The sequence below is a fragment of the Physeter macrocephalus genome, chromosome 19 (assembly GCF_002837175.3).
Source record: "Physeter macrocephalus isolate SW-GA chromosome 19, ASM283717v5, whole genome shotgun sequence".
NCBI classification, from domain to species: Eukaryota; Metazoa; Chordata; class Mammalia; order Artiodactyla; family Physeteridae; genus Physeter; species Physeter macrocephalus.
In genome coordinates, this window is record NC_041232.1 from 71,902,119 (window position 1) to 71,926,140 (window position 24,022).

At 48.3% G+C, this 24,022-nt stretch overlaps 1 protein-coding gene across 1 annotated transcript in view; it reads right to left on the bottom strand.

The window, feature by feature from the left end:
* Positions 1-291: 291 nt before the first annotated feature.
* The window catches only part of ALPK2 (alpha kinase 2), an 85,189-nt gene continuing 61,458 nt past the window's right edge, over positions 292-24,022 (bottom strand). The window contains exons 8-11 of the mRNA XM_055080392.1: positions 22,276-22,493; positions 21,946-22,035; positions 16,585-16,633; positions 292-3,024 (exon numbers count right to left, since the gene is read on the bottom strand). Coding sequence (XP_054936367.1) covers positions 2,808-3,024; positions 16,585-16,633; positions 21,946-22,035; positions 22,276-22,493 — 574 coding nt within the window. The 3' untranslated portion in view covers positions 292-2,807. The remainder of the gene's footprint in view (positions 3,025-16,584; positions 16,634-21,945; positions 22,036-22,275; positions 22,494-24,022) is intronic.

A 24,022-nucleotide genomic window follows, 5' to 3' on the forward strand; every position in this document is an offset into this window, starting at 1 on the left:
ATAAACAGATGAAATCAGATTCTGATCAACAATAAGGGCACTCTGAAAAATAAGCTAAGCATCTGTAAAAGGAGGCAGGGGCAGCTCCATCCAAGCCACCCTGTGGGCTGCCTGCAAAATGCCAAATCTGGGAGAAAACCCTTTCCTTTCCACTGTCTCTCCAAGTCCAAATTCAAAGCCAGCTCGGGGTGGGCGGGGGGAGGAGGCTTACAGGATGACTTTGACTTTTCATTTTGTACCTTTCCATAATTTTTTTGAACACTTGTGTTGATTTTTTTTTTTTTTTTTTTTTTTTTTTGTGGTATGCGGGCCTCCCTCTGTTGTGGCCTCTCCCGTTGCGGAGCACAGGCTCCGGACGCGCAGGCTCAGCGGCCATGGCTCACTGGCCCAGCCGCTCCGCGGCACGTGGGATCTTCCCGGACCGGGGCGCGAACCCGGTTCCCCTGCATCGGCAGGCGGACGCGCAACCACTGCGCCACCAGGGAAGCCCTGATATTTTTATAATTACAAATTATTACCAAAGAGAGGGTCTTTGGTCACACCCACACTGATGTATATACACTAATTTCAATCAAAATGTGCCCTGCGCTTTGTTCTTATGGAACTTTCTAGAGCTCCACTGCCAAATACATCTGCAGGATCTCTGCAGGGAAAGCAGGCTACAGGCTGCCTCATAGAAAAAAATGAGCATTTTGTCATCTGTAGCTGGGGGAGTCATTTCAGAAGAAAAGCTGGAGATGACAGATTTTCTGAAAGGATGAGCTGTGAGTAGCTGAAGAGTTTTCTCCTTCAAATCTCTTTTCAAAACAAAAATCGCATCTATGTCCTCTTTTTTATCTAAACCCCATGCCCGTGGAGAGCAGTATGCTCAAGCGGAAGCAGCCAGGAGTCTCCTGTGGAAGCCTGCTGCCTGGGAGGGGCTGCACACGGTGACCACCCCGTACTGTGAGCGCTGCTGCCCTGTTTCTCTTTGTCTCCAAGTTGCTCCCTCCCGGAACTGAAGCAGCTGGATGCCTCCTCCCGCCGACTGCTATTTGAACTCTAGGCCGAGTCACTCCCCTCAACATTTCAGGCCCTTCCTCCCTGTGATCTAGACACCCCTCCTAAGCGTGGTCCCAGGCCAGTACGCAGATCCCCTGGGAGTGTGACGGAAATGCGGAGTCTCAGGCCCCACCCCAGACCCACCGAATCAGAGCCTGCATTTTCACAAGATCCCAGGGGGTTTGTGTCCACTTTCAGTTTGAGGAGCCCCCTCAGAGGAGGCCTAATAATCCTCCCTGGTCAGGGAGTAGTTGAAGCATCTTTAAAAACAACCAGCTATCTGAAAAGGCTACATCCTGTAGGTTTCCTCCTTTGTTCCCTTCTGGAAAAAAGCAAAACTATGGAGACAGTAAAACAACCGGTGGCTACCAGGAGTTGGGTGTCCGGGGAAGGAGGGAGAAATCGGTGGAACACAGGGGATTTTTAGGGCAGCAAAACGACCGTGGGTGATGCTGTGGTGGTGGATCCATGTCACTGTATGTGTGCCAAAACCCAGAGTGTGTGAGCACAAAGAGTGGGCTGAAATGTAAACTATGGGCTTTAATGAATCATAACGTGTCAATACTGGCTCCTCAGTGATAAGAAATGTATCACACTAACGTAAGATGCTAAAACAATAGGGGGAAATGTGCAATGGCCGTAAGGGGCCATATGGGAACTCTGTACTTTCCACTCATTTTTTGGTACACGTAAAAGTGCTCTAAAAAATAGTCTATTACTTAGACAATAACAACAGCACACTGCTGGGGCTTGAGATGTTCTTATAGTGTGGGGTGCGTGAAGCAGTCGCTGAGCTGTCCTTCCAGCGTTTCCTCTTGCCCAACGTGCACTGCTGTGGCCATTCTGCCCCACAGCTGGGCAGGACCCAGACTGGTAGGAAGGAGACCCCTTTGGAATAGGCGGGTGGGACCAGGACCCTGTGAGCTTATGTGTCCCAGCCAGGATTTGCACGCAGCTTCCAGAGTAATCCTACATGGGGCAGCCCTAGGTTTAGGGAGCTTGGATTTAGAGAGCAAAGTAGGAAGTGGATCAAACTGGAAGTAGTGCTTATAAGAATAGGGAAAAACACACAGATGCAAATATTCTGTGCTCCGGGAGACGTATTAGGAAATTACTAATCCTGGAGGAATGTGAAATAGGGCACAAATTCTAAAGAGAAGTGTCTGTGCTAATACATGCATCTTACACTTTTTGTCTAAAGATGAATTTAATTAAACAGAACATTCTAACCAGATACGTGAGTAATGATGGGAAGTGGCCTGACGTTTCAGAAGCCCTCCTCCAGCTACAAGAGCATAATCGACTCTAGTGCGACGGATAGACCCAATGACGGAATTCACGTTTTCTGTTGATATAGTAGCTGGATGTCCAGAAATTCTGAGGTTAGGAATGGGGGTGGGGAAGACTGGGGCTGTGGACATACCCTGCTCAGGACCAAGTCCGTAAGGAGACAGCCACGTGCAAATACACAAACAGACACATAATGTGAGGTTGGTACAAAGGCTAACGGTATAGACAAAGATGGACTTCTTTGAGACTGACAATGGATTCAGTCTCTCCATAAGCCTGCTCACAAATCCTGCTCCGAAATCATCTCAGTGAAGACAGCAGGTGACGGCTTTGGAAGCAGCTCGGAGTACAGGCAGCTGGGAATAAGGAGTGTCACGCTGCTCTCTGCAGGCTATGTGTTCCCTCCAGGGTGTTTTCAAATTTCTACCCACAAGGCTGTGTGCTGCCAGCCGGTGACCATTAGTTAACAGGAGATGTTAGGTTTTCTTTTCTGCTGGGGTCCCAGATGCCGTCTTCTTCACGGTTGTGCAGTTTGGCTGAATTTTGCTTTTCCCGATGCTTGGCTTCTTCTGTTTCTGGCTGTTGTTTTGAAGTGACTTCAGCCCCAGCATTTTACAATACTTGTTACACTGGTGTAGCGCTTTAAACTGATCAATGAAGGTCATGGAACAGTTGCCTTTAAATCCTTTGTACCTGTGAGTTTGGGTGGAGGGAAACAATTTTTTTTTTTTTTTAAAACAGGACCCTTCACCACTATTAAAAGAAACGTTTCAGCGGGGAAACTAATGGTGTGTGAAAATGTCTTTATTCCTACTTCAGGCAAGAATGGCCAAATGGTTGACATAACTATTGATAGAAGAAACAAAACCTGTGGAATGAAGTAAAGGCAAAGACCAACTGGCATGCAGTGAAGACCAAAGATTATGATCAGACAAATGTTCTAGGGGGTGACAGTTCTGCTATGTCAGCATATTATAGTTTTTTTTTTCTTTTTTTTTTTTTTTTTTTTTAGTCATAGTGACTAGTGTTGGACCATCTCCATAAAAATTAGAAGATCTCTTGGTGATCTGAAAGCCATCCCATCCCATCCAGAGGTTCTGAATAAAGAAATATAGAACTTTGGGGCTGGAAGAAGTTGAGTTTAGACCCTTCCACTTATCATTGAAGGAGTTGAGGCTGAGAGGCTGTGCGGCCAGCCGAAGACAAAAAAGCAAGTGGGTGTGAGAGAAGAGACCAGGGTGCAGCCCTCTGAGTCTCCCTCCTACAGAAAGGCTCTCTCCCGTGACAGTGCATCCTCTCCTCAGGAGGAGAAGAATCTGGGCCTTTGTCTCTGGTAGGCTCCTGGAGGGACCCAGCTGACCTGCCTGGAGTGGTCTCAGGGGCTGTTCCTGTGGGCTGGGACATTTCATATTCAAATCATCAATGGCTGTGTTTTCACATCTCGATCGATCATGGGAGGTAAGTGTCCTCCTGAATGGACAAGTCCCCATACCCCCAAATCTCCAAAATCCAGCAAGAAAGTTGGTGAAGGGTTGCTGAGAGGATGACAATGAGGACGTGCAGACCAACCACCTAGATCAGCGCATGACGTACAGTGGATGCCATTCAGTTAATGCTGGCCAGGCTGTATTACAGTTGTCAAGGTTATAATTGGTGCAGCTGGTAGGCGCTTCCTGTGGAAGGGATGCTGAAGCTGAGATTGAAGGATATGGGATTTGCCTGGTAAAGAGGATACGCAGGGGTGTGGATGGCATAGGAGACCATCGACATAATTTTCAGGGCCCAGTGCAAAATGAAAACGTGGGTTCCTTGGGCAATAATTATTAGGGCTTTCAAGATGACAACAGCAGAACGTGCATTAAACGAAGCCCAGGCCCTTCTGAGTGTGGGGCCTTATGTGACCACACAGGCTGCCTGCCTAGGAAACTGGTTCCTGCTGGGTGTGAGTGAGTTCTGCTGCATTTGATTAATAGGGCCAAACGCTAATTGGCAAAAGGAGGTCTGCAGTGCTGGCATTGCGCTGAATCTGTAGCTAATATGATTCAAGAAATTGGGCCTCCTTCATTTGCTGATAGAAACCATAAAGGCCAACAGACCTGAATTGAATGAACGGGGACTAGTGCGCTTTTCCCTAGGAAACCCAAGCTGGGTTTTAGGCTGTTAAGGGCTTGAAAGATTTCTTTCATCTCTGAAGCCAAAGCATCAGTGAGCAGCTCCATCCTGACGTGTTTGTTACAAATCCAGCCTGCCCCTTCCTCCTCCTTGAAGGGAAACGGCTCTTCCCCCTCTCCCTGGGAGCCCACAGTACATTTTCTTGTGAAAAATGACTCCGTTTTTAAAAGCCAAACTCCCTCGTTGAAGAAAAAGTCAGCCCAAGACAGGTGTTGACTCTAGCAGGGTAGAAAGAAATGCCACTGCCAACCATGTCATCTTTACATTTCTGTTCTCCTGTAGGAGGTCACGAGAATGGCTGAAATAGCCTGCCTGCATTTCCTTGGTGCCTGAGCATGCCCCGGAGGGATGCGAGGCCACCTGGACCTGTGATTGTCAGAGGGAATGGAAAGCCTAATCCCATCCTCCTGCCAGGGAGGCCCCACTTGTCTCACACCGATTCCTGAGCTTCTCAAACTAGGATGATCAAAGGCAGCCTCCCTATGGAAGCACATTGGAAACAAGTCACGGTCATCTGTCTAAAGCTGCCTTGAGGCTTGTAAACATTCAGACAACACCTAGTCTCAGCAGAGAAGAATCACTAAGTCGCACTGCAACCTCCCAGAAAATTTGCTAATTGCTTCTTAAGCCCAGCCTGGCGGCCAAGTGTATAATGCTGCGTAACAAACAGTCCCTTACATAATGGTTCCCACCTTCTGAAATGGGAATGGCTGAGTTTGGGACAAAGGAGCAGGACCTCTGGGCAGCCCAGCTGGGTGGAGCCCAGATCTCTTCCGAGGAATCTAGCACCTTCTTTAGACTCCTCCAGGAAAGCCAGAGTAGGCAGCAGAGACTGGGGCCGATTTTACTACAGAAGGCCGCACGCAGACGGGGCAAGGCCCTAGAGTGAAGGCAGCTTTGCTCAGTCAAGGAGCCCCTGGCTTCCTTCAAGCCCCAGCTCAAGCGCATTTCTGTGGAGCCTCCCCCTCTCACACCATGAGAAGAAATCTCTCCAGCATCTTCCCTGTATCCTTGTGAGAACTACATCCACTTCTCAGAATTCAGCATATGCCTTCCCAGGCAATATGGAACATCCCTCCCCAGCTATCTCAGGTGTAGACTATTTTTGCTACCTAGCATCTGCAGAATTAAAAATCTTTCTCCTTTCTCAATTTGGTCTCTGTCTCCGCCAGGGCTGCTGGGCTTCTATTTGACCTCATTCTCTCAAACTCACAGCCATTGCTGCTGCCTGGGAAGAAAATAGGGCAACATCGTTTGTGATCCTAGATCAGTTAACCCAGAGTTTTTCCAAAGGACACAAGTTCAATTACACCAGGTGCTCGTACACCCAAGAAAGGAAAAATCCAGGCTCTCCTGCTTGTGGTCCACCTTGCACGCCACACGTGCCATGTGCCACCCTCAGGACTGGAGGGGGCCACAGATTTGAAGCATGATGACATCTCTCCAGCAAGGTCCCCATTGCAGACACTCGCCATTGTTGTTCTTGTTGGATGAATGTATTGGGTCGAATAGTGTCTCCCCCAGAAGTCATTTCCTTCCCAGAACCCCAGAATGTGGCCTTATTTGGAAATAGTGTCATTGCAGATGTCATTAAGATGAGGTCATACTGGAGTAGAGCGGGCCCTTAATCCAATAAGGGCATCTTACTGGCGTCTGTGTAAGAAGAGGAGAGGATATAGACACACAGGGAGAATAGCACGTGACAACAGAGGCAGAGATGGGAGCCGTAACCTACAAGTCAAGGAACGCTGAGGATGACAACGACCTCTGGAACGCAGGAGAGAGGAGGGGACACGTTCTCCCTCAAAGCCTCCAGGAGAAACCAACCCTGCTGCCTGACTCTGGACTTTCAGCCTCCAGAACTGGGAAAGGACACATTTCTATTGTTTTAAGCTACCCGGTTTTGTGATCATTCATTTTGGAAGCCCAAGGAATCTAATACAATGGGAAAAAATAACCTGGTATTTGAGAACTTTCTCATACATTTCCATTTTTAGAAACCTTAGTTCTATTGAATTTTATTAACTGAATCTTTGTATCCTTATCCTCAAATTAGTATAATTTTCTAGCCCATCGCTTTAAATTATCCATCTTCTCTCACAATCTCCAAGCATGGAACAATAAATTTATTCTACTGAACATCATCCAGCAGAGTATTTTCATAAATATCTTGCCCCTTGGATGGCAGTGGGGCATACACATCACGCAGGGGCTTTGCTAAAGTGCTGGCTTGGATTGAGTAGGTCTGGGGTGGGGTCTGAGATGCTGCATTTCTAACAAGCTCTGAACCCATGCTGATGCAGGGACCCCCCCCTTGGAGTAGCAAGGAGATAGACTAAAGATCTCACATCATCCTTCTTTGACTTCAGAAACCTCTTTAAATCGGAAAACGGATCTCTTTCCTTCTTGACATTTGTGTCATACAACTTTGTAAAATCACACTGTCACGATCCACTTCAGGAGGAGCTAGGAGGCTATTTTTACCTCCTGCCTTCGCTCCACACAGATTTATTCAGCTTTTCACCATTTAGTATTATGTTGGCTGCGGGTTTGTCATAAATGGCTTTTATAATGGTGAGATATGTTCCCTCTAGACCCACTTTTTTTCTGCATCTATGGAGACGATCAGGTAGGTTTTGTCTTTTCTTTTGTTGATGTGGTGTATCACACTGATTGATTTGCATATGTTGAGCCATCCTTGTGACCCTGGAATGAATCCCACTTGATCATGGTATGTGGTCCTTTTTATGTGTTGTTGGATTCTGTTGGCTAATATTTTGTTGAGGACTACACAGATTTATTCAATATGTGTTGGAAACCATGGTAGGCTGACTTCTTGCTTAAAAGTGAGCCCTCTTTCCTCTCTTGCCGATAATGGATGGCACAGCCTTTCGGACTCATACGAAAACCACCACTTGACAGCAATGGTCCACTTCTCCCTCAGCTTAGCACGGCTTCCCTGTGCAATTTACGGCCTCCAAACACGCCCAGAGAGGGGAGGGGGTGGAGCAAAGCTGCAGAAACTCCCACCTCTGGCTGCGTGGAAGAAATCAAGGTCCTCGTCTGGCTTAATAAAGGACTCGTTTAGAGAAAACTCGGTAGACAAGAAAAACCTATAGAGAATCCCCACACATTGGTAACCCTTTTAGAAGCAAGCCAGAAACTATTTATAACAGAGGTTTTAGTCTGAGATGCTTTCTAAAGAAAATTTTAATTTATGAGGAACGGCTAGAAGGACTTGGAATTCAGGTTGAGGATGGAGGGGAGGAATTGAAATAAATGCCCTAGTTTGGGGAGGGGGGGACGTGTGCCGTGTCTGTGTGCAAAATAAAGCCAGGGCTGAATTTATGAACAGGTAGAATCGATTGTCACCTGTGTGGAAAAGAAAGGGCGCTAAGGGAGCTGCCCGCTCTGGAACCATCTAGTAATTCCTGCCATTCCATCAACATCTCCATTTCTTCATGTTTGTTCATTCATTTCTTCATTCACTGGGCACCAGCTGTATGGCAGACATTGTAGGGGGATTAAAAAGGATTAACAATGTACGTGGCTCTTTTCCAGAAAGGTGGCATCTTGCAGGGGAAACAGACACATAAACAAATAATTATATTATGCTGTGATAAAGGGCTCCAGTAACCCAGGGATGTGATTTTTTTCCCAACTGCCTGGTGGGTTCTAAGGATGTTTCATGGAGGAATAATGGCTCTGGGTTTATCTGGCAGGGGTAACAGCATGGACAAAAGTTCAGAGAATGTTCTGAACAAGAGCAGGCGTCCTGAGGGGAAATGAGGCCGGAGGCCGTTTGCGGAAGATTCATAAGCCATGCTGTCATTTTTCTGGTGGGTACTCAGTGTTTCCCAAAATATGTTCCAAGGAACAAGAGCCCCATAAGATGCTTTGAAAAAAATAATAATTCTGTGTTGTAAATACTGTGAAAAATGCTATATAATCGCTCTCCTTGCCCCCTTGGGGTTCAAAATACACATCGGCTCTTGAAAGACCCTGTGAAGTCTCACACGGAGGAAACCTCCTACACTTATTCAAGCCAGGTCTCCCCAGATTATTTCACAGCAGCCATCTTGTTTTCACACGACCACTTTGCAAACTGCTACCGGAAGAGTAACTGGGCCTTCTGGGGGGCACAATGTACCGTAACCAAATCCGTTGCCCAGAGAAGTTGTATTCTGCTCCCGTCTCCAAGCTGACCTTGGAGGTCCCCTCTAGACAGGGGACCTCAGCCGACAAACACCATGGGAACCCCGGTCCAGCCAACACCACCTACCCCGGCCTATCGCCAGAGCCTCCTGGTGGTCGTCCTGGCTTCTCGCCTTGTCCGGGGCGCATCCCATGGCCACCCCGGGTGTAAGTCTGATCATGGTCACACAACGGCTCAGAAGGCTCCACCTCCCTTAGTACAAAGCCTGGCTCCTTCGCATGGCTGCCAGCCTCTCTGTCCTTCTCGAGGCTGCCACAGCCCCTGCCCTCAGGCCTCCACTAAGCAAGAGCCACAGTGCCTCCATGGAAACAAGCCCTGGCACTTTCTTCCCTGACATCCACCCAGGCTGGGAGAAAGCCGGAGGGCAGCGGCACACCCACAGTCTGGTTCTCTGCTTCTGCTAGCAAGGCCATTCCGGCAGCCCTGCACACTTGCCAGCTTTCTGCTCTGATGCCCTCTGAAGGCTCCCCAAATCCAGGGGGGCCTCTGTGATGTAAGCCCTAGGATGAGGGAGCAGAGAGGGGCCCCAGGGGAGAAGAGGGGGCCCCAGATGTCTACTATGGGTCCATTCTTGAGGCCATGAGACCCGTCCCCGTGGCTGTGCAGGAAGCATGCGGTCCTCGCCTTAATATCTGAAATGGAAACTGAAGTCGGGATCCAGGAGAGCCAAGGAGGGGATACGGGGGACAAGACAGCCATGAAACAGGCAGTCTGAGATTGAGCTGCTGTCCCAGGCCACAGAGCTCTGACCCCCAAAGCCCCATCCTCATTCTACCTGCATATGGGGAGCCCCTTCAGGGCCACAGGGCCCGGAAGGTAAGGCGAGAGCATCAGCCTCGTCAGAAGAGCACCTGCTCCGACATCCAGGGTGCGGGGAGGGTGGTGTGGACGCTACCCTGGACAAGCCCTGAAACCCTCAGGCAGGGGCCTCTCCTCTGGAACGGACTCCACTCAGCCCCCCAGGCTGTACCTCTATGGGCTCCTTCTCTTCGGCCTTTTTAGACACGTACACGTACCCCCCCACGCCTTTTTCTAGTGGCATCTCCCTCTTCAATCCCTGTATCCTGGAGCCCCACCCTTGCACTTTGTGTAGACCTTCCTGAAGGCACTGTCGCTATTTTCCAGACAATTCTGGCCTTCACCCAGCCCTACCCTCTCAGGCGCTCTGTGACCCCTGCCTGACTCTTGGCTATCAAGTCCTCATCCTTCATTTCCCTCCTGCTGTCTACCAGCCTGTCCTGCAGGGGCGGTCTCGAGTCCATCAATCTTTCGAGATCTTCTTTCAGTTCAGACTCGTCTCTGAATCTGGAAGACAAATGACTAGGGGCCTGGCTGTGTCCCTCTGGTTCTGGGCATGGACCAGGCAGGGGGATAAATAGTGAGTAGTGCTGGGGAGTGGGAGGAAGCCCATGGCTCCAACTCCAGTCACTTCAACAGAACTGTCTTTTGTAAGACTTTGGACAGGAGGCCAAGAGACTGCCATGCTACTCCCGCTCTGTGGACAGGCCGGGTCCTGGCTGACTCTTGGGCCCAAGAGACTCTGAACACACACTAGGAGCATTGCCAGAACTGCCAGCCTCGCCAAAACCGTGAAGAGAATAAGTGTTCCCATCATGGGCCACCACACCTCCTTGTCGGCAAAGACTGGCCAAATAAACCAGCCACTGGCCCAGTAGCTCTGCTACATAATGGCTTGATCGGATTTAAATGAGATGCAGGCTGCCTTCCAGGGTAGGTGACAGCAGTGGCAGAACTGGGAAGGCAGATATTTGGGGTGTGAAAGCGCCTGTATTAGGTCCCTTAGGCCTGTGAGACTGATCCCCTAAAGCCTGGTGCTGGTGAGTCAGCTAGAACATCCGGGACCTACAGCGGCACGGGCCTGCTGTGCAAAGCACTTAAAGGATGTCAGGAAATTCTGTTCCAAATCGCTTTGTTTCCTTCCCTCCTGGAAGACTCATGCGTTGCATTAAATTGTCGCCCAGAGTCACCACACACACACACACACACACACACACACAGCACACGCCCCCGTGTGCACACAGGCACAGCCCCGAGCCTATTCTCAGGGTGTGTTTCTTGACCATTAGATCCCATTTCATTCCACCCACCAGTATGTTTCAGCCCTTCCTCTCCAGGCAGGGTGGTGTCTCGGGATTGTGCCTGGGTTAAGCGTCCCAGGTGGCTGCCACCACTCTGTCTGTTCATAGCACACAGGGCTCCATGGTGGGCTGCTCTTGGCATGGATGGCAGATCCTTTTTCTGGAACTCAGCTGACTGAATGTGGGAGGCTGTGTTAATTTTCCCTGTTTCATGGCTCATAGGACATCACGCTGATGCCAGGAGAGCCTGCTTTCTTGAGGCAGCTGTCCTCACTGTGCGTCTGCCTTGATATTTGGGCCCTATCACCTCACATTTGCCGCCCAGCAAGAACAAGCCATTCGTGATTCTCTCCAGGGTCTCCTGAATTTGGTTTCCACGTCAGGGATGCCTGACACATGCCACGTATCCTATGCCTGATTGTTCTTTCTTCCAAAGGTAGAGGCCACGATGCTGTCTGGCAGCCTGGTGGCCACAGGGAGAGGTTGCTCTGTGGTTATTCATATCGATCCTATTTTTGGTTCAGTGCTTACAGACTGGGAAGAAATCTGCTCAGGGTACTTTTCTTTGTTTTTCACCAACATGAAGTGGGCTTTTGGGGGGAGAGATTACGGAAGACAAAAGCGTTGGCTCTGGTGCCCTCTGGTGGCTGAATCGCAATATCACCATCTCCCCAGAAACTCAACTGCTGGCTGGGGACAGGTGTGTGTTTGCAGGACCCACTGGGGAATGTGCAGCTCTGCTCCCCAACAAGTGTTGGTATACACTGATTTTAGTTTGAATAGATTAAATTTCCAAGTCTTCGGGTATGGAATTCGTCATTTTTTCCTTCTCTCCCTTCAGAGAACTCTAAATGCTCGCGCGATTTCAAATCAGAAATATGTTCGACAGTGCCGTTAGTATCTTGGGTCTGCCTAGAAAATGGATTATTCGATGTTGAAGCAATCCTATTTGCCACACTTTGTAACGTGAAGTTTTGGTACTCAACACTGCCGAAGGATTGTAGGGATTGGGGTACCGGTGATTGGGGTACAGCATTCTTATCGCTGGCTCACAGGACAATATGCCATGCTTCAGTTTTCAGGCTCTCATACCACCAGGTAAAGTTGCATTAAAATGAATAAGTCATGACGGTCCCCTATTATCTTTTATAAGATTATAAGTAGTTTACCCTTAAAATAGTATCATGACTTCACTAAACAAGAGAACAAGCCAGGTCCCGTTTACTGGGGTGTCCGCAGTCAAACATAGGGTTCAGGTGGAGTCACAGGGAATATTTTCTTTAGATGAAAATAAGTGGCTCCTCTTCCTGCAGGAGATCCTGACCACTGCCAGCCAAAAAAGGGTGGACCCTAAATTTGGGAGATTTTCTTCTTTCTGGTTTAAATTTATTATCATCATTGTTAATAATTATTAAAGTAAGTCATATCTGCCTCCTCACTGTCTCTCCTGTCCCTACCTGGTGTTCTTTTCAATGCGATTAAAAGAACATGTGTAATGCTGCCCACACGGAGAACTGCTTCTTAGGACGGGGGCCCCCGTTCCCTAGGCTTCCGGAGAGCGGGCCACTCTCCCTCTCCAGCACGGATGAAGGACGCCTGCGCAGGCAGCTTGCTAAGAATTAAGAGAAGGTGCTCCGTGCTCAACCACCAATCTCCTCTGCTGCTCTCTGGAAACCCTCTGGCATCTGCCAGCCTCCCCAGTCTTTCCTTCCCCGGCTCGAGATTGCTTCCCACCTGGACTTCTTTGCCCGTCTGTAAGCTGCCTTTGCACTTGAGCCCTTTGCAAGTCTCTCCCATTGCCTGGTCTCCATTCTGCAGCTTTGCCTTTCACTAGAGTTTCTTCAGTAGAACCTCGCCTCCTGCCCCTCGGGGCCCCTCACTCCACATAGGGCTGTGCCTATAAGCAGGCGGCCCCCTTCCCCTGCACCTGCTCTTCCTCACTTGGCAAGTGAGGAGGTGGGGTGGACCCAGCCCCCGGGGGCCTCCGAAGACGTCTCCCAGACCCCGCCCCTTGTCCTCTGGTCAGAGAAGCTTCCCCTTTTATCAGTTTTTCAAAAACTGTGCTTCTAAGGAACATTTCTTTGGAGAAAAAAAAAAAAACGTGACTTCAAATAAAAGTTTTTTAAAAACACAATGGACAAGATGATCTAATACTCCTAATGTCTAATCTTTCTCAGACACTTCAGAATTTCCTTCTCTCCCACCCCCTCCTTGGGAGGGAGGCAGTAAGTAACACTTAACAGACAACATTTTGCACTGGGCTCCAGCTACCAGCTCTAATGGGTGCTGGGCAGCTGTCTCAGGCCAGATAAGTCACATTAAAGCTGAGAACAAAACCAAAGGGATAGGATTTCTTTTTTAAATTAGGAGGGAAAAAAATATGGTCTGGGTTCCTGGAAGCCGTTAAGATGCTTTTAAAAGATATCTTAGGGCTTCCCTGGTGGCGCAGTGGTTGAGAGTCCGCCTGCCGATGCAGGGGACACGGGTTCATCCCCCGGTCCGGGAAGATCCCACATGCCGCGGAGTGGCTGGGCCCGTGAGCCATGGCCGCTGAGCCTGTGCGTCCGGAGCCTGTGCTCCGCAACGGGAGGGGCCACAGCAGTGAGAGGCCCGCGTACCACAAAAAAAAAAAAAAAAAAAAGAATACCTTAAATCATCACTCTTATGCGTGTCTTAGTTTTTGAAACTTCTTGGGCAGGTTTCTGCTTTGTTTTGGTAGACAGTTGTTCCAAATAATGGTGTGGAATTTGCCTACCCTGGGGTCAGGCTGGGGCATGGGTTGGGGGGAAGGTATTTATGAAGCATGTACTGAGCTTCAGGGACTGGATGCAGATGAACTGGGGGAATCTTCAAGACAACCCCATGTCCCCATTCTGTAGATTAGTGGCTTTGAGAATGTCAGGTCTCATGTCCACAGAGCTGGTAAGATAAGAACCCAGCATTCAAACCAGGTCTGGATGAGGCCTGAATTTTTAATGTTCTGCAAATACGGAGCCTGTAAAGGAAAGCTTTAACTTGGGAATCTTTTCTGGGGTCCAGGAAAAGCCCTTCATAAATAGGGGTACCATATATTTTCTCAATGGGGAAACTTATCCAGGACAAATGAGTAACTAGACAGGAGGCTAGGATGGCAGGCATGAAATAGTACTGTCCTGGGCAAATCAGGCTGCACTGTCACCCTTTTCATCACATGGGCCAAATTCCTATGACACCAAGAAGAAAGGCTACCACTAGAAGAATCAGAAGTAAGTGGCAGGACCAAGAATGGAACCCAAGTCTTTTTCTAAAAGCCCTGTTCTCCTCACTGCATCGTACTCCCCCCCGATGTGCTCTCTTCACAAGCCCAAGGCCATGACCCATATGACAGGGCTCCGGTCAGCAAGGGGGATGGAGTGTGGAGATAGAAAAATACAATTTTGTGTTGGAACTGAGCAGATTCTGAGAAGGAAAATATGCCAACTGCATCTTAGTTCTAAAGCCAAATCAGAAGCTTTTGCGTAGTTGGTGAGAACTTCATGAGTCAGACTTACTGATCTGGAGGTTAAAAGAGAGTGGTCCCCTTTGCACATTTTCCACATCCCTCTACTTTTCTCCATCCTCCAAATACGAACTGAAAATTAGTGTACTTGCTAAAGCACTGCTGATGCCGATGGTCTGAAATAACTAGAAAGCTCAAGGAAATAAGTTGTTCCCCGCTGCAGGAGAGTGAGCTATATTAATCATGCTATTTTATTGTCCGTGTTTCTGACACTTTGACATCTGGGGCTTTGCTGGCCCTGGAGAGACTCCCCTTCCCAGGGTTATAGCCAATTCCTAGAGGTAGTAAATGACTGGCCTTCTAGAATGCCTTTCATATGCCAACTAACCAATCTGCAGCCCACTCCCACCATCTCCTCTATGGGGGTCTCACACTCTGGGCCACTATGCATCTGCCCTAATCACCCCAGGGCAGGTACCAGATGACCCCAGACAGCCGGACACCCCAGAGCCTGCTGGAACTTTTCAAACTAGTCAATTCCAAGCTTGCTTACCCAGCCCCACCTATTCCTTCCCTCAAAAACCACAGTAAAAGCTCTCACCCATGTTTTCCCCCTCACTCCTTTCCGCCTCCTGACTGACCCTGGTGCTTCCCCATGTGGCCCCCCCCATGGCCTGGCAAGCCCCCTCCTCTTGGGAACTGTGCATAACAAACTCTTTTCAGTGGCAATTGTCTCCTGATCTGTCAACTTCATCATATCTGAACCATAAGAAAGCCTACTTTAATTGAAGTATAGTTGATGTACAATATTATATGTTACAGGTGTACAATATAGTGATTCACACTTTTTAAAGATTATACTCCATTTATAGTTATTATAAAATATTGGCTATATTCCCCATGTTGTGCAATATATCCTTGTAGCTTATTTTATACCTAATAGATTGTAGCTCTTAATCCCCTACCCCTATCTTGCCCCCCTCCCCCTTCTCTCCCCCCACTGGTAACCACTAGTTTGTTCTCTATATCTGTGAGTCTGCTTCTTTTTTGTTATATTCACTAGTTTGTTGTATCTTTTGGATTCCACATATAAGTGATACACAACGTCTTTCTGACTTATTTCACTTAGCAATGCCAAGTCCATCCATGTTGCTGCAAATGGCAAAATGTCAATCCTTTTCTTTATGGCTGAGTAGTATTCCATTGTATATATATATATATATATACCACATCTTCTTTATCCAGTCATCTGTTGATGGACACTTAGGTTGCTTCCATATCTTGGCAACTGTAAATAATGCTGCTATGAACATTGGGGTGCATGTATCTTTTTGAATACGCGGTTTTAATTTTTTGGGGTATATACCCAGCAGTGGAATTTCTGGGAAATATGGTAGTTCTATTTTTAGTTTGCGAAAACTCCGTACTAAAACCTCCATTTTAAAACACACGCCATCCCTTCTAAAAGTCACTTGCTTGCCACCCCCCCCCCCATTTCTTCCTCCTTACAAATGGTCCTAGTACACGGGAAGAGCGGTGGGAGAAACATGGTAGCTCCAACCTGGAGCTTTATTTTCACAAAGAACCTCAAACAGCCTGCTCTCTCCTCCTTAGTGGTCAAGCAAAGCAGTGAGAAGAGACAGTTTGTTCAAGAGATACCCCAGTAAAATGTTATTTTAGTGCTGTCTGGGCACACCCCACAGTGAGCAAAGCAACTCCCTACGCTAACTTAGGAGATCAATACCACTGACATCAACCATAGTCACTAATCACAGCCCTTCCACAGCCATTTGCCCCTGTCATCAATCATCAACATGGGAGTCTGGGAGCCGCCTAAAATACTTTTTAGTGAAAAGTATGGGGAAAATACATTAGAAATATGCAAATTGAGTTCACTCAATTGCAAAAACAGAATTTCTAAAGAAGCTTCTAATAGTGAAGATAGTAAATGTAGAAAAACAGAATATTCCTAGTTAAAAGGAGTCCCAATAAATGCTAGCATTTTTCCCCCCAACCATGGCCCTCCTATTAGTAATCAACCTTGAAATGTGTTCAGAGTTCTTATTTGTTTCCAAGTTAGGCAACAAATGTGTTTCCCTGGGAGAACAAAGTCCATAAATATTTTAGGTAAGTGAGAGACGTGAACTGAATTCATCCCAAGAACATCTGTCTTTCGCAGTTAGGACAAGAAATCTCCTCTGCCCGCATCAGCCTAACAGCATCTGCCCGGTAGGTGTTTGGAAACCCAGAGATGAGTGATATGCACTTGATTTTTTTCTTCTACTCACCCTTTAGCCAATGTTGCTATGCCAACGTCAGTCAACTTCATTCCTACACCTATGGGAAGAGAGAGCAAAGACGGGATTTGTGTTACACGGGTCTCCTCAGAAAAGAGGGACCATCCATTCACAGGGAGGGGTAGCGTCAGCCCCATCATCATTTCCCTTCGTGCATAAACACATACTTTCTCCTTGTTTCCATCAGCAGAAGCTGACAGCCTTTCAGACGTGCATCCTGCTTTACGGGACCATAATGGGCAAGGCAGGCTTCTGAGGCAGCCGGTCAGGGGAGCAAGGGGCGGGGCCTGCTGCCTCACAACACATGCCCTTTACAGCTCCGGGAACGAAAATGCTGTCCTCTGCCTGCCTGGTCCACTGCCTCTGCTGGAGGGAGGCCTGTCACGTGTCCCAGGAGTTCTCTCCCCAGAAACGCTCTGATTGGGGCTTAGGCCTGTTCCGTGTTCTTCATCAAAAGCGGAAGCCCTTGTACAACAGTGAGAGAGTTCAAGGTGGCCTTTGTTCAGTTCAAGGCCAGACTCCAGACACACAATTTCCCATCTCCAGAAAGATGGCATTCCGATTCAGGATTGAAGGTTTTCTGGGTCGGCTTTAGACCCAGGGAAGCACGACTGAGTTATGTGTAGACTTTTAACCACTGGCCTGGAGATGTCACGCGCGGTCTACCCTTTTGAGGCTTATCCCAACCTCTCTCCATTAAGCCATTGGAAGTTGCGGGATGGGGGACAGGATACCCAATCAACAAAACAGCTGCCTGAGCTTCCCACGCTGGTCCCTAAAAAAGCCACAGGCATCCCTGGTAGAATCCCAAGCACTCAGGAGTCTTTTTGCTTCTCCCCTCCCAGCAGGAGCACATGGGAGAATGGCTAAGGAACCAGGGATTCAGAGAGAATGAAAGTCCTACTGTCTTGCAAGGTGGGGAAGGGCAAGGTTGCTGTCACCTTCTGCAACCGAAAAGCGCCATCCTCTCTCACCGAGGTCTGGAAGAAGGCAATCCTCTCTGATGCCCAGAGCGTGGACAGCCTCCGGCCTTTCCAGAATCTCCTTGCCAGACCAGCTACCATTTCTGCTCCTGCCTCTCTAGGGTCGTGGCTGTAGGCACTGGCTCCGACTCCATGGACCGCTGCCTTAATCTCACCCGTGCCATCTAGTGACCAGCCTTTTACGTCAGGGCATGGGGTCCATGGTGCTATGCCACCTGAGCCTAGCCTCCTCTTCTCTGGCCCCCGACTCTTGTCCCACCCGGGCCAGGCTGTGGTCACTATATTCCCCAAGGCCGGCCGGCGACTTGCTCACTGAAGGGCCTGGTGGCCCAGAAGCCAGTCTGGGCTGTGGACGAAGGAACCAGAATCCCTGACAAAAGCCAACCCTGGGGGTCAGGGCTGATGGCAACCTAGTTCCATGGGTCTCCCTCATATGAGCACTGTTTTCTGAGGCTCAGAAAAGGACAGCTAGGGACTTCCCTGGTGGCGCAGTGGTTAAGAATCCACCTGCCGGGGCTTCCCTGGTGGCGCAGTGGTTGAGAGTCTGCCTGCCGATGCAGGAGACACAGGTTAGTGCCCGGGTCCGGGAAGATCCCACATGCCAAGGAGCAGCTGAGCCCATGTGCCACAACTACTGAGGCTGCAAGCCACAACTACTGAGCCTGCGCACCTAGAGCCCGTGCTCCACAACTAGAGAAGCCACCGCAATGAGAAGCCCGTGCTCCTCAAAGAGTAGCCCCACTCCCCGAAACTACAGATAGCCCGCGTGCGGCAACAAAGATCCAATGCAGCCATAAATAAATAAAATTAAATTTAAAACAAGGACAGCTAAAGTGTTAACTTTCTGATTCAGCAATGTCTGCCTGGAGTGAGGCAAAAATACATGTCATGCTGCTGTTCAGACAGAAACAAAGAGCCCTGCTTTTCTGCAGGGCACCTGGGAGCTAAATTAGACACAGCACTTTGGGGGAGCCAGTAAGCATTTTAAAAGCCTCTTTCACAGTTGGCAACTAATTCATCTCATTCTTTCCAAGCTGCTAACAACTAAAACACATGTAGAAATGCTTCACATAGTTTTTATGATAGGAACTGGGCTTTAAAAAAAAAAAAAACCGACTCCAAACTGCAAAAGCCCTCTTTGGACATCTTGTTTCGTGGAAAAGTTGTACTTAAAAAGTACAGCTCTAAGCCGCATAGAAATCCAATTTTAAAGAGTCCTTTGGCAAAAGGTCCTTGAGCTTGGGAATTGCTTTTCCTCAATTCTCACAATTACCAGCTGTCACTGATGTTTGGAAAAGTAGAATTTGATTTTCAAAAGGAAACTTCTCTCTTGGTTTTATAGTTTGCCAGCAATTCAAGAAAGGTTACTAAGGGTCTCTATAGGATAACAATTTAGATTATAGTGTGCAGCTATTAAACCAAGTTGGGGATAATAGTCATCTACAGGTTGTTTCTGATGGAAGGCAGGAAGAAGGCAGTATTACAGTTTGTTCTCCAGAACTTGAGCTCTTGGGTTACTTGGGTGTCAGCTTCTTAGGAAGCCCAGTGGTCTCCGGTGTGTGCAGACCTTAGGGCCAAATCACAGGCTCACCTTTCACCCCGCTGACCTGAAGGACTCGCCACAATCCTATCAACAAGCCAAGGCAACCAGGGAGAGAATAACTGAAGAGTCTGAGAAAGTGAGGCTTGAGCTTGGGTTTGTTTGGGATTTTTTAAATCCTAATTCCAGTGTCCTAGTAAAATTATAAATGTGGGGATCGCTTAGAGAATGGATGTGTTATCTGGTGCCACAGTGATGATGATAATAGTAAGATTCTTCCCAGCAGCAGCAGAGAGTGAATAAACACCCTTATGAAATACCATGCCAACACTTTCAACCACACACGTCATTTACGGGGAGATATAACGTTCCACTACAGCTGTTTACTAGTGCCTGGAAGCAAAATTAACCGTGCATGAAGCTCCGGGGTGTTGCTTTTCAGTAGATGAACTGTATTTAATGCAAAATTAACTCTGAAGGAGGAAAGCTGGGGAAGTCTCAACAGTTGCACAGACAGTTTAATTAAAATAGCTGTCTGTTTAAGACCGTGTTGTCTGTGTGTGGCAGCAAAGTCTCTTCAAAAGTGAGTGCATATGGCTGGCTTCAACTTGCAGATCAGGCTCCCCTGCAAGTCTGTTACATTGCACTTCCCAGCTGACCTCAGAGGAGTCCCTCACAGGAGCCTTTGACGGGATACTTGGAAATCTTGCAAATTTGCAAATTTGGGTTTTAGTGGAAAGAGTTTGGGGTTCAGAGTCAGAAGCAGTGTTGGAGTCTTGGACCCCTCTTCTTCTTAGCTGAGTGAGCCGGGGATTAGATCATTATCTCCCAGCCTCTGTTTTCTCATCTGTAAAATGGGGATCATAACATGTCTTTGGCAGGGTTATTACGAAGATTAAACAAAAAATAGGGGAAAATGGGTGCAGACAAAAACTGGTGAAATCCATGTAAGGTCTGCAGTCTTGTTAATTACATCGTGTCGATGCGAGTCTCCTGGTTTTGGTAGTGTACTGTAGGTATGTAAGGTGTTATCATTAGGCAAAGCTGGGTGAAGGGTACATGGGGACCCCTCTGTACGTTTTTGCAATCTCTCATGCCTATGGTTATTTCAAAAGTTTTTAAAAATAGGGAACTCTTACTATATGTCCATGCTGCACTAAATGTCTTGTTATCTCATTTCATCCTCCCATCACCCCACGTGGAAATTACTGAGGCACAGAGAGGTAAGTGGTTTGCCCAAGGCTAACAGCTAGAAAGTGGAGGTGCAGGAAATAGAACCCACAGGCATTCTTGCTCTTCACCACCATGCTGTATACAGCTTGGGATTCTTATACGTGACAATGTCTGACATTAGTAGGTACTCGGTTATAGTTCAGATTTTTTTCTTAAAGCATTATTATTTGGAAAGGAAAAGGAACAGGAAATCCCCTGTGGCAGAAGCTGTTGGGACCCAGCCCATCACCCTCACCCTCACCCCTTCCATGCACACAGCTCTACGTCCAGGTACCACCACGAGCATCTCTTGGCCTGAGAACACGCTCTGATCACAGGCACCCGCTTTGCTCAGCATGGCTTGCCCATGTGCAGGTGGCAAACGCAGGCGAGTTAGCACCCCCATCTGGAACAGCCTGCTGCTGGTAACTAAAGGGAGTTGGAGTGCAAATAACCCCTGCTCCCTCACTCCTTGGGTGTGCTAATTCTGAGAAGTGTGTTCTACCCAGCCTCCCCCAGTTTCCCCAGCAGGCATGAGCTTCAGTAATACACAGTGGTAACCGGGTATAAGGTACCCTATCGACTTTCTTTCCCTTCCTTGCCACACTCCCTCAGTCTCCTACCAGTGTTTCCTGGGATCCCCTCCCAAATATTTGCACTTGAATATTTGCGTGCAATAAAGGATTAACCTTGCCTAAATAAAGGATTCGTTTTTGCCCAACTTTTTGGAGGTAACTGCTAAGCTCTGATAAGAGTGTCCAAAGAGGCTAGAGGCAGAGGTCAGTCTCACGAGCAGGCAGTGATGGCTCCCTAATAAAATCTCTGAACACCAAGGCTCAGGGGAGCTCTCCTGGTTGGCAGTGCTCCCACATCATTGAGGGGAGAAGCACTGTTCCCATGGCTTCACCAGGAGGGGACAAATGGAAATTCCCACCTGGTCTCTCCTGGACTCTTTGCCGTGTGTCTCTTCCCTTGGTTGATTTGAGTCTGTATCTTTTCACTATAATAAACTGTAACCACGAACATAATAGCTTTCCTGAGTTCCATGAGTCCTCCTAGGAAATTAATGAACTTGAGGGTGGTCTTGGGGAAGCCCCAAACTCTGCAACTTGTCTCAGGGCTGTCTCTGTGGGAAACCTAATTATGACATCCCTACTTCATACAACAAATGTATTCCCCAAAATGTGGGTATAAACTGAAAACATGCTGTAAATTCACCAGCAGAGATTTAAATCTAAAGCAACAGTGAAAGATCCTTTCATCTATTAAGAATGAATTCTTGGGGCTTCCCTGGTGGCGCAGTGGTTGAGAATTTGCCTGCTAATGCAGGGGACACAGGTTCGAGCCCTGGTCTGGGAAGATCTCGCATGCCGCGGAGCAACTAGGCCCGTGACCCACAACTACTGACCCTGCGCGTCTGGAGCCTGTGCTCCGCAACAAGAGAGGCCGCGACAGTGAGAGGCCCGTGCACCGCGATGAAGAGTGGCCCCCCCGCTCGCCGCAACTGGAGAAAGCCCTCGCCCAGAAACGAAGACCCAACACAGCAAAAATAAATAAATAAATTAATTAATAAACTCCTACCCCCAACATTAAAAAAAAAAAAGAATGAATTCTTACATTTTAATTTATCTTTTGGTACATCTGGATTTTCATGTGTACTTCTGAATTTGTGCCTATTGAGGATATAGAGCGCCAGTTTTTGGTTACCTGTTGTAATGGGAAGGTGTTACTGGAATGAATTATTAAAATGTACTTTGTTACTCCATTGAGTTGGTCATTTCGGGCTCCTTTGTTGCTTTGTTTCTGATGAGACATTAGTAATACTTTCTGCTGGTGAAGGTGCTTACAGTCTGTACCCAGCAGACCTCCCCTTCCACCTGCCCCCCGCCCCAGGAACATCCCAGGCCCACAGCATCCCTGGAGCCCAGGCCAAGCCGCTCTCCTCACCCTGCATGTCTGTGACCAGGAGGCAGCCACTTGTCTTCTGGTAGACCCAGTGCTGGAAGGTGCAACATTTCTGACCAGCCTCCGATTCTCTTCTCAAGAAGTTTATCTCCTTCCCATCCCTGATGGAATACTTCACAAATTCTCCAATCAGCTCTTCCTCCACTGTTGCGTATGGGATATTGTTCTCAGGTCGATGGATAAGAAAAATAGGAATGATCCTGGAAGGGAAGAGAACATGGGCACGCATCGTGTTCTCAGATGGGAATAAAGATGGCGAGGTTATTCTATCCTGACCTGGAGGAGTAGGGAGTTGCAGGATAAACCCTTGGGTTCCATCAGCTGTAGACTAAAAATTCCCCCAATGATTGTTCAGTGGATAAAAGGATGTGTTCCTTTTATTTGTTCCTAGAGTTGGTGAGAAACTCCTCCTTGGGATGGAGTTTAATTGCTCATGTCGCCATGAATGTCTTCATTATAGGCATACCTCAATGACCCATTGGTCAGGTGACTAATATATCCATCCATCCAGCATCTATCCACCCTTCTATCCATCCTTCCTTTCAGTCAGCAAATATTCATTCAGTGGCTTCTATGTGTCAGATACTCTTCTAGACACTGTTCCAGAAAACAGCAGTAAAGAAAAGAGGCTCTGCTCTCAAGGATCTTACATTTAAATGAAGGAGACTGACAATAAACAAGCGTCTAGTGCTCTATGCTATATGAAAAAAACTAAAGCAGTGGAGAGGAGAGAGGTAGCACAGGGTGTGGAGGAGGGGTTGAATTTTATTTAGGGAGGTCAGAGAAGGCCTTGATCGTAAAGGACATTTGAGCAGAGACCCGTAGGAGGTGGGCATGGAGAGAGCCATGAGGACGTCTATGGAAGGAACGTTCCAAGTAGAAGGAAGAGCAAAGGGAAGAGGCCCTGGGCAGGAGCATCCGGGGCGTGTTCAGCAGCGAGGGGCCGACGTGGCTGGAGAGCATCGGGCAAGGGGTGCGTGGTGGTTTGCGTGAGGATGGGAGGAAATGGGGAGCTGGACCCTGGGGAGTCTGGGCCACTTGAGAGACTTTGCCCTTTGTACTGAGCAGGAAGAGAAGCCACTGGAGGGTTTTGGATACACGAGTGACGTGATCAAACTTGTGTGTGACAGAGAACACTCTGCCACCCTGCGTGGTATGGAGCGTGCAAGGGCAGACGCGAGACACAGGGAGGCGGCCACGGGAGAACGACGGCAGCTGCAAGTGGAGAGGTGATCAGATCCCGCACTGACCCATTCACCGTCACACCGTCCTAGATGATTATCCCGAACCTGCCCCTCTCTCCTCAGACCGCCCACGCCTCCTCCCCAGCCTCGCTCTCAGCCCAGGACCTTGCTTCCTGCTTGACTGTGAAAACTGAAACAATAAGAAATTCCCACAGCTACACCCACCACGTGTTCCTGCCTCCCAAGGTCAGTGTCCATGTCCTCTGCCTGCCCACCATCTACTACGGAGGAGCCCTCCTTGCTGCTACCTGAACCATCTCTCCACTGGTACCCTGGATCCCAACCCCTCCCCGATGCTCAAGGATATTGTTCCAGTGATGGTTCCCCACTCTCTCTCCCACCAGGGTTTCCCCCTACAGACTCATTCCCAACGGCAACAGAGTAATAACTCTACTCAGCCTGTAGACCTCAGAGCCCACCCCCACTACTGACTCACCGTCTACATCAAAACCCACATCAGCTGGAGACTCACCATCTCCAATCCC